The sequence below is a fragment of the Micropterus salmoides genome, unplaced genomic scaffold (assembly GCF_014851395.1).
Source record: "Micropterus salmoides isolate LMB-PRFRI ecotype aquatic unplaced genomic scaffold, ASM1485139v1 Ms_hic_scaffold_8, whole genome shotgun sequence".
Taxonomy (NCBI): Eukaryota; Metazoa; Chordata; class Actinopteri; order Centrarchiformes; family Centrarchidae; genus Micropterus; species Micropterus salmoides.
In genome coordinates this window covers 19945224-19956352 of record NW_024044570.1, presented here as the reverse complement: position 1 = coordinate 19956352, position 11129 = coordinate 19945224, and the positions used below count along the sequence as shown (strand labels likewise).

Sequence of the window (11129 nt, the reverse complement as noted above, 5' to 3'; positions counted from 1 at the left end):
GTTACTATTTATGCAAAGGGATGTTTCACTCTCGCTTTGTGTGTGTGTGTGTGTGTGTGTGTGTGTGTGTGTGAAAGCCCCTTTTTCTCCTCTACCCATAATCTGCACTGGCTCCTCCTCCCCTGCCCCACCAGTGAATGGGGCCTTTGTGGGTGCTTCCCAGCATTCCAAGGGAATTCTTGCAGGTGAGGGTAGCAACAATCCCACGCTCAGATGACTGCTGCAGCTTAAAACTCACAAGTGAAAATACAAAATGCTCCAAGGGCAGTTAGGGGTTTCCAGTGCTGAGCTGACCTTACTTTAAAGGCGTTGCTGCAACTACAAGGGTGTGATCACCAGAGCAGACAGAGTGGGAGGGAAGGATCCCATTGTTTCACACCAGGTGAGCGTCCACACGCATGCTCAAAATATTAACATGCTCACTGGTGCATGTTGTCTTGCACACAATGAGGTAAAGTGTACATATTAGGAAAGCATTAGCTCATGAGAAAATATTTGTCTTTTTTTTTACTTTTTATTTTGAAGAATGGCCAACAATAGCTGAAAAAGTGAACATATAGGATCTATTAAGGGACTGTTATCTGACGTGGGTAAGTGCAGCACATGAGCTATATGTGTAGCAGACAGACTGGGAAACACAATGTACGTCTCACAGTGGGCGTACTGAAGGGGAGTGTGTGTTTCAGTGTGTGTTTGTGTGTGTGTAAGCTTGGGCATGTACGTACATTAATGGATGGATAACAACAATAGGATGGATAGCAACAAAGGAGCCAATATGCAAACATTTAGACATTTGTAGGCATAAAACTGTAAATATTCAAAATAAAGATCAGTATAGATTTAACATTTTACTATAGTTTAATTGGATTTCTGTATCCGCGTCAGATTCCCTGTCTTCTGTTGGAACTTGTTATGACAACACTGCTCGCAGGTATGTATGCTTGTTTTCCCATGCTGACTTATTAACTTATAACGAAGTTCAGGGACACACTAATATGTAATCATCATCTGGCATCACAGCTATTTATGTTTGTTTAAACAGCTTGGATCACACATTTTTAAACATATACACATTCTAACTGCTCAAATAACATGTTTTTATCTACATTCTGTTACGGGCAGAGTCCACATGGGAAAGCACTATCTAATCTTTTCCTCCTTTAATGGCTCCTCACCCTTCTTTATCTTTCTTGCCCTTTGGTATCTATTGCAGTTTTCATCTCCAATTTACTCACTTCCTTCTTGATTGCACATCCACAGAGCAGCTGCACTGTCAGAGACCAGTAGGAGGTACTGGCAAATCATAGCAGTAGCCACAACTAAAAATTGGCACTGTAGATTCAAAACAAATAAGTGGTGCATTTCTGGCTGAGAATCCATGTGGACGGGAGCCCTAGCTGCCTGTGTCCAGTGTTCAGTTTATTTTTCAAAAACTGGGTTGGTTGCCACAGAATTACAGTGAATATGCACTACTTTGGCCAGCGGACATTGCTTTATACTAATTGGAAGAATAAATAAATCCACTTGAACAAATCTTTAATCTAGACTTAATCATTTTGGAGTGTTAAAATTAAGCAGTTTAAGGTAACTTTACAATAGAGCTCAGTAATAACATGGTAAAAGTGGGGTAATAGTTTTATAATAAAGAGGTAATAATTAAGTATTACCATGTAATTAAGTCTTAACCAGGTAATTTCTCAACAGTGGGTAACCCTAACCCTAGCTTTTAGCATTATAATGTGGTTATTACCAATACTAACTTCAAAGAATTTTCATGTGATTTTGAAGGTGATACACTGATAGTAGCCTATAATATTGTGAAAACATCAACCTATATTACCTCATTATTAGCATTTATTAGCAAAGTTGCTATCTCATTGCTATCTTTATGTGTTTCCCCATTATTACCCTGTTACATAAATTTCAGTCTAATATTTACCAAATATTGCCCCTTGTTAACACCAAGCTATTACCTGCTTATTACTTAGGTAATTACGTGGTATTACTTAATTATTACCTCTTTAGTACTAAACTAATGTAAAGTGCCTCCCTGCTGGTGAAGGCAAACAAAATAAAAACTACCCATGTGGTATGACAACTTCACTTGTAATTTCTTTCATATCAGTGAACTAATGTTCTGTCTTGGAAGTGGATTGAAGGTACCTTTAACGTGTGTATTTGTGTTTCCTAGCATTATGATGCAGACAGTGAGTCAGTGGCTGTGGTGGGACCGTCTGTGGCTGCCAGCAAACGTCTCCTGGTCAGATCTGGAGGACAATGAAGGTCGTGTCTATGCGAAAGCCTCTCAACTTTACGCTGCTCTGCCCTGCGCCCTCTGCCTGCTCCTAGTCAGATACCTGTTTGAGAGGTGAGAATATATGAGTATGTGTGTGAAAGTGCCTGGTGTCAGTGAGCTTTGCAGCGCAATTGTCTGGTTTCAGAATACTGGGATTATGTTGCACAAGCTGCATGGAGCAAGACAAAGCTGTGCTGTGCCAGATCATTTGCTATGCAGTATGTAATGTTGTTTGTGTGCTGTTGCAGGTACCTGGCCACACCACTGGCTAATGTTTGGGGAGTGAGAGACAGGTTACGTCTCATAGCAGAATCACACCCCATCCTAGAAAAGTACTTCTGCAGCCAAGCACGGTTTCCATCACAGGTATGTTAAATTGGGTCATTTCACGACACAACACAAATGTTTGATCATGCTTATTATTGCTAAAATAAGATGCAGAGTAAATTACTTTATTTATATTTTTTGCCTCAAACACTGCTAATCAGAGAGTAAAACTTAATGCTGGTGTATAACGTCAGAGTACTGTGCATCCTGGGGTGGAAAGAGTGTAAGAATTGGATCGTTTCCTTTGTGTCTCAGGCTGATGTGAAGTCTCTGTGTAAGAAGACCAGTTGGCCAGAAAGGAGAATTCAACTCTGGTTCAGGAAGAGGAGGAACCAGGAGCGCCCAGGGCTCCGCAAGAGGTTCTGTGAGGCCAGGTGTGTGTGCTTGTGTGTGTGGTTATGCACTGATGTGGGAATGAGCATGCATGTGTAAATATGTGACATTACTGTTCTTGTCTGTCTACAGTTGGAGATGTGTGTTTTATTTGTTTGCATTTGTCTGTGGAGTCCTGGCTCTCTATGATGTAAGTACGGTTGGCCATTTCCATGTCGTTTCACAGTAGCTGTTTCTATTACAGGATTTGTCTCTTGTGCCAGTCAATTTTCCAGTTTGAATCATTTCACAAATTGTTTCTCTCTCCTTATTTTGTCTTTCTCTCCCTCTGTCTCGTCTCCCTGGGTGTTCTGCACTGATTTTGCTGTAATGTAAAGTGTGCAGACTTTTTTTTGTCCTATCTCCTATGTCTCTCTGTGCTTCAGGGTTTTTCTCACACTCTGACAGCTGACATGCACGAGCTTGTGGCCCTTGTTGCTTTTTCCAAGGCTATTCTCCAACCACTCTCACACTCCTCTCCCTCTCTGTTTTTGTTGGCTGTAGAAACCTTGGTTTTATAATCTGAAGGAGGTTTGGGCAGGCTTCCCTAAACAGGTAAGTGTAGCCTTTGCCATTATGAACGCTTGTACAATATTACAGTATGCAGTATGATAAGCATCCATACACTGTGTGTGTTATGTGTCCATGCAGTCCATGCTGCCATCTCAGTACTGGTATTACCTTTTGGAAATGGGCTTCTACCTTTCTCTGCTATTCAGCCTCACATTTGATGTAAAACGAAAGGTGAGTGTAGTGATGTGTGCAGATGTATAAAATCAAAGTGACGTACTGCACTTATTCAAAAGGTGTACAGTAATTTAATCTCACCTAAATTCTTTATTCATAATGTATCATAAAAGGTGTGCATTTAGCTAGAACTCATCATCGTATTATTTTCAAATATCCGGCTTTTTTTCTGCCAATAAATTGCGGATGTCTATGTGTCATATGCATAGATGTTTGTCATGTGTGTGTTTGTAGGACTTCAAAGAGCAGGTGATTCATCATATAGCCACGCTGACTCTTCTGAGTTTCTCCTGGATTTCAAACTACATCCGTATTGGAACCCTTGTGATGGCAGTTCACGACTCCGCTGACATACTGCTAGAGGTCAGAATGCAGTGCAAGCTAATCTATGTTATATCCGTTGCCATACCTTAGGCTGATGCGGTATTAGCAGAGAACTGATTTTGCATTGTCACAGTTCTGCAGCAACAGACTGACTTAAAGAAACAGTTATTCCCTTTCATCAAAAAGTAATTTAAGATTGCAAAGCTGACTTTTTATGACTTCAAAGAAAAGCATAACAATTTGCCACTAGGGGTAAAAATGTGGCCATTAAGTTGCATTAGTTGTTTGATGCAGAGCCTATAAACTGCACTCAAGATGTCTGATTGCTAAAATTGCTGGAAGCAGGATAGAAAAAACCTAACAAACATATATACTCAACTTTGAACCACCTGCACTGCCCATTCACCCTGCAATAACAACAGTGAAATGTTCTTTTTTTCATGCTAGCTTCACAAATACATAAGACATCCTACTCGGATTTACAGGTAGCAGTTGGTAACACAATTTAGATCGCTAAAGTTGGAGGAGGTTGATACTAGTGTGCATGAGACTTGGTGCTTAATTTTTATATTAAACAGCAGTTATCAAGGCAATATCACTATTAATTTCACAATTGCTGTTGATTGTACAAGTGTTCATATTATGTCCACCCCCTATTAGCATAGGAAAGAAATGTCCTTCTTGTATGGGGATTGTGACATGATTCAAACTAAATAACAGTAGCAAAGATGTCTGCTTTTAAACAAACAAAAAAAATGAACCTGATTCTTTTCCCTGTTTTTAACTCACAGGGTGCAAAGGTATTCAACTACGCCAAGTGGCACCAGACTGCTAACGCCATATTTGTGGTGTTTACACTTCTCTTTATTGTGACAAGACTTGTCATTTTCCTTTCTGGTAAGTGCGTGAAATGGAAGGATGGAGCATGACGGCAATCTTGGTGTAATGTGTGAAAATTATTAATATTATGTGTGCTATGTTCTACAGGCTGATCCACTGTACGTGGGTGTACCCACTGGATGAGTTCTCTCCCTTCTTTGGCTACTACTTCTTCAATGTGATGTTGTTGGTTCTACAGATACTCCACCTCTACTGGGCTGCTCTCATATCACGAATGGTTTATAAGCTTATCTTCAGCAAGGTGTATATTCATTTATATGTAGGACATAAATGTATGAAAAGCATGCTAATTCTACAAATTACATGTCTTGTTGCTTCTCTTTGGTTCACCCTGATTTTTTTTCCTCTTCTCTGTGGCTTACCTTCATCCTGCAGCTGGAAGGTGACGACAGGAGCGATGAAGAGGAGGATGACAGTGACTCACCGAAGGAAAGAAACCACAAACTGAATCACATTAATGGCTCTGGAGCCAGAGGCCGGACCAACAGAGAAAAAGGAAAATAGGCAGCATGGACAGATTCAGTCTGGATTGCAGCTGTAATCCAATTATATGTATAAAAGAGTAAAAACACTTGAGCAGAGATTTCTTTTTAAAGGAACTGTGAAGGATACATAAACTGTTTGAGCATGGATGCGGGAATTCATTTAATTCAGACACTTTAACAACTTATCTTATTCTTCTCCTAATTAAACATAGAGGAAGACTCCTTTAAAGTGTTGTTTTTGCATTTTTGTATGTTGTTGAGAATAATTTATGATGATGATGATAATGACAAAGATGACATGTGAGTCCCATGTGTGTGTTTGGTGGGGCACATTAATGCAAGACCAAAGCACTACTGGGAAAATTATGTTTTTGTGACTGTGACTTACTGTGTGTGTGTGTTTATTTTTTAAAAGCTGTATGTGTCTTTTTTTAATGAGTTCGTCCTGCTGGAGTGGGAAGCACAACGAGCAGCTCTATCAGCTGGCTCTGGATATCAAAGGACTGCAACAGCACGCCCCCTCGCGATAATCAACGAGAACTGACAGAAGATGAAACGTCAGTTCCTCTGTTACAGTCAGTTACCAAAGAAACCAGAACACAAACCATGCCGAAGCTACTTTAAACAGATAAAACACCAGAAGTTTAGCTTATTACCGTATTAGTACTCAGACAGTATTAGTCTGTAGTATTCCCAGAATGGCTTATCGCACAAATGTGAGAATCGGAAACTGGAATGAAGACCTGCGTTTACAAGAGGTTTGTTTTAAAATAAAGCTTAAGTTTGTGGTCGGTGCCCGTTTCACATTGCCGGACGAACTTTATGTGTTAAGTCATTCATCTTAGCTAACATTGCGGGCCTGCTTTTTTATAATTGCGAAATTATTATTGCGATTTCTAAACAGAAGTTTGTAAGTGAAGTTGTTTGCACATGCTCTTACATATTAATGACAGAAAACGGATTTAAAATGGCAATTAAGTCTGATTATCAGGCTAACGTTACCCACCTCAGTTTAACAAACCCCGGTAAGCCGAGCAGCGCTGTGGAAGTAAATAGTAAAAGTAACGTTAAAAATAATTGTTAAAATATTGTCACTTTTTAAAAAAGGTTAGCTGTTGGATTGTATTATTATTATTATTATTATTAATAGTGGTAGTAAGTATTAGCTATTAAGTTACATTTGTTCTAGTGTGACCTACAGAAACAACCAATAGAAGAAAGAATAATAACCAAGGGGGTAATAACTAATGTTAACTGAATACAGTACTGAATTTTTACTGTACCCTACTGTTTTGCAACTACATTGTATCTTTTGATGAATAAAAGGGATGACAACATCAACAAAATAATTGGTTTTATGCAGAGCCAAATGTAGTCTGGTTTGTATTGTTAAATTGCAAAATCCTATTTACAGGGAAAGAGAAATGCTTTAGCCATTCAGTAACTGAACAAGAAAAAGGGCATAATTATTTATCATACTACCAGTAGGGGTTAAGAGCATGACTAAGATAACTGAAAATGAATCTAATAATGATACAATGATATTAAAGCTCAATTTTTACCTTTTTATGCTTTAAGGTTTAAAAAAAAGAATCCTATTCCACATTGTCCTACAGTATCATATGTAGCCTATTGTGTATTGGCTTGTTTCAACTCTTCGCTGAAGATATATGATGTTTACCATGAGTGAAGTTTTAAACCCAAGACTCCATGTTTTTTTTTTTACGACTGCACCTTTTTAATAGGAACATACTAGATGTCATGTCCATTATTTAATACATATTTCTCTCTTTTATATAAATATATATTTCCCTAAATCTTTGGGATCTCTGTAAGAACTTAAAATAAGTTATGTGGGTGTGAACTGTAGACTAAGGTTTGAACAAAGTTTGTCTGCACGGCATGAGTTTGTCTCATGTTTGACTCACCCACTTGGCTAACTTGCTATTTACATGTGCATTAAACAATGACACAAGGAAACACTCAAGTGGGTAATAAAGTGTGTGTCTATCGTTATGCCAAGATAATGTTTTTAATAAAGACCCAACAATTATGCAATGATGTTGGTTTTTATTTGACCTTACAGTATACAACCAGCAGTGGTGGGGTCGTGGTAAAGAATACAAACTATGTGATGATGTTTTTGCAGGATGTGAAGAAAGAGTATATGGAGAAAAAAGAGAAGGGTGAGCTTGCTGCCCAGAAAGTAGACTTTCTCAAACAGAACATTTTGAGACCGGTAAAAAAAAGTTTAATTAAGAGCAACATTAACAACAATAACATCACAATGATGATGGGGATCGTAATGATGATGATGTTTGTTCATGTGTGTAGGTGAATCTCACTGTGACAAATGATGGAAGATTGCACTTTGGGGATGTTGTGATTTTGGTAAACATCGGAGGAGAAAACAGAAAGTGCAGTGCAGTAAGCATTAACGCAGACATTACCAGTTTGACAAAGATTCCTTCGGCTGGCATTCAAGCTCCATGTGGAATCAGTGCAGGAAGGGGTATCCAGGCCTGCACACGCACTGCCTTCATCATTACCAGGTACACACACAAACACACTTGAAACTACATCAACATACATCCCAACACATGTGGTAACACCCCCACATGTAAACCACCAATGCTGTTTGTGTGACCACAGTGTAGATGGCAGTCCTGAGGGATCAACTCTGAATTTTGAGCAAAGTTTTGCCCTGAAAACAACAAGTGGCTTTGCTAGGGGGGTAAGTGAACACACACACACACACACACACACACACACACATATATATAATCTAATGAACTACTTTACACAAAGACTGACTGCTATAAAAGGGGCTCTCCACTGATTTTACACATAGAGTTCAGTTTGAATTTCACTAGGAGTACTGCCTGTGAAAACAGTTGTGCAACAGCTGGGAAGGAATATCCTTAAAGTCTTAAAAAATAACCGTGATGATTGGTTATTATAGATAAATGTTATCTCAGTTGGGCCTGGAGACTTCAGAGTTTTGACGTAAATTAAGTGTTACATACTGGGGGTATGCAGTTTTAAAGAAGAGGCCATTTTTCTAATAACAGATGCAACTGCATTGCATTATGGGAGGTATATAATAGGGACTAAGAAGTCAAGGCATATCTGCCTCAGCTTCTTTGATTTTGACCATTCTATTTTAAATCTGTCTCTCAGAGTCCTCAAACTTTATTGAAGTGCTATAAATTGGTGAATTATACTTCATATTTAATAAAAATTACCATCAGTTGTTCATGGCCAAGTTATGCGAATAGTATAAAGTTTTTGATTGTTTTAATAATTTGGTTTATTGAACAGATCTGTTCTTTTTTATTCCACTGGGACTTTACATTCAGTTAAAAACAACAATTGAGCCTATCAGGAAGAAAACCACATAAATCTCATGTGTCACTTTGTGTGTTTACATATTTACTCTTTCTTTCCTTAGCTTTTCTTGACGAGTGACCTGCGAAGTTTTCAAAAGGTAGATCAAGTTTTTATTCAAGATGATCAAGGAGAATACATTATACTGAACAACCACCAACTGTGCTGAGACGTTTTAACAAAGCAGAAATGTGTGTAAACTTACATGCACACTTAAAGGTACAATGTGTAAGATATGGTAAGAACTTTAGTTTAAAACATTCAATAAAACAAACGTACCTAACATTCTCAACATAATGTGAAGAAGTAACAATGTAGATGTCTATGTATTATGTTGCAGAGGTACTGAAGTTAGCAGCATTCTAACTAGCTGGCTAGCAGCCCATCCTGTCTTGTAATATCACTCTGTACCTCTAGATAGCTCAGGCCTCCCTCTGTAGTTTCAGCTGGGAAGTGTGTTTGAGCGGTGAATTTAAGTTACACAAGCTCTCTAAGTTTTTTTTAATTCTAATTAATAAATAAAATAAACTAACAAAATGTGAAGAAAGTAAATATCCAACTGATGAGTTGGACAAGTGGAAAATATTCTCACCTCTCACAACACAGAATGCAGCAGTTATTTTTGTCCTTTTCACTAGACTTTCTAATATTGTCAATCTTATATTATTGTGATTTCATTCAAAGTGTGCGAAGAAGTCCCGCCTACAGGAAGTAAACTTGGATGAGGGCGGTTCCTTTCGCTCATGGTGGAAGATAGTGCACTTTGACCCACAGGAGAGGCTTGAATATGAGGGTCAGCCTGTTCCTGTAAGTCTTTACTGTATGTTCAGGGTTAATTATTCCACCTGTCACAACACCAGTCTTTTCTGTTGTTTAAATGCTTATCTAAACACAGTATACAAAATACTTTGTTTCTTTTGCTTTCCTTCACCTCTGTTGTTTTGAGAATGTCCATGCAATTATCAATAGACTTTTTTTTACAGGCTAATGTGAAGGTGCTCATCATACACTGCAAGACAAACCAGGCTCTTGCTGTTCTGGATGATCAAGTGCTTTGGTACAGTATTTTCCATTTTCCTTTTAAAAGCAACTCCAAACCAAGCAGAATATATGCTTGTGTTAAATGCAATACACAGTAAAGACTTTTGATTTGTGTTGCTCTCATGTCTGATATCAACTTGGAGGCCCATTGACTTGAAATAATAGGCAAATAGGATCATAGGAATAATGTGAATGCAGGTCATCTTACTAAAAAGGTAAAGCCTGATGAAGCTTTTTTTTTCAAAATGAGTTTTCAGTGAGTTTTAGTGACATGAAACCCTGTCTCTACCCCCAGTCAACTCCATGGCAACTATGAGTTGTAGCTTCATAAGAATCAGCTTTCTTAACGCAGACAAAACAATCTTATGTACCTTCATAAAAATCACCAGTTTCCTATCAAAATGTTGCAGATATACACCATGTAGATTCACTTCTAATGACAAGGTAGAGTTTCGCATTTAGTTGTAGTCAGCTCTTCACAGCCACTTGTTGTCAAAAGATGAGGACCTCCAATATAGCAGCTAAAAGTCATGTTACAATGCCTGCATGCCTGCTGTCATTCTTTAGGTAACAGTTTTGTCCCTGCAGGACTACATATGGCAAAGAATACGAGGTGACGGCTCACACCTTCTTGAACTGCCACAAAGTTGAACAGGAAAACAACCACTGGATATTGTGCACCTCTGACCCTGCAGGGAATGGGTTTTTACTTCTCAACCAACTACAGTCAGCGGCTAACGACGAGGAGGTCACACAGACAAATTCTGGCATCTAAATCTAACACAATCTACACTCATGCTGTAACATGTACAAATAATGCAGGTAGATGCCACATCATTAACAACTAATGTTTTTTAAATAAAGATGTTTTTTTCTGTTTGGGTCACTGATTTTTTTCTCCTTGTGGAAAGACCTTCCCAGCTGGACTCCAACCAGGGCATTAAGGTTTTATGAAATGCATTAGCCAGCCAAGCTATGAGGAGGCTCTGTAGAAAGAAGAATTTGATATGTTTTTTAAACAAAGGAGGGGTGCACTACCATTGTTCTAGTTGGGCAATAGCTTAAGAAACTGAATGTGAAATTACACAGCATGATAATTTGGCAAGTTTACACTGCATTTCCCCTAGAAGGAAATTTATATGAGTATATGAGTGGATCATGCTGCTCTGCAGGCCGGGTGCTCGATTTGCTGTTATCAGTGGAGACTGTTGGCAGTTGGCTATAAACGTAAATGTCATGCAAAAAGGGGA

At 38.5% G+C, this 11129-nt stretch overlaps 1 protein-coding gene and 1 pseudogene across 1 annotated transcript; both read left to right on the top strand.

The window, feature by feature from the left end:
* Positions 1–155: 155 nt before the first annotated feature.
* LOC119894400 lies at positions 156–5680 on the top strand (annotated as a pseudogene).
* A 164-nt stretch (positions 5681–5844) lies between these two features.
* cfap161 (cilia and flagella associated protein 161) lies at positions 5845–10765 on the top strand. Its single transcript, XM_038707115.1, has 8 exons — positions 5845–6209; positions 7601–7690; positions 7786–8003; positions 8104–8185; positions 8903–8938; positions 9523–9645; positions 9822–9895; positions 10468–10765. Exons 1-8 carry the CDS (start codon positions 6150–6152, stop codon positions 10652–10654), a joined length of 870 nt encoding a protein of 289 aa, XP_038563043.1. The 5' UTR covers positions 5845–6149; the 3' UTR covers positions 10655–10765.
* Positions 10766–11129: the final 364 nt, after the last annotated feature.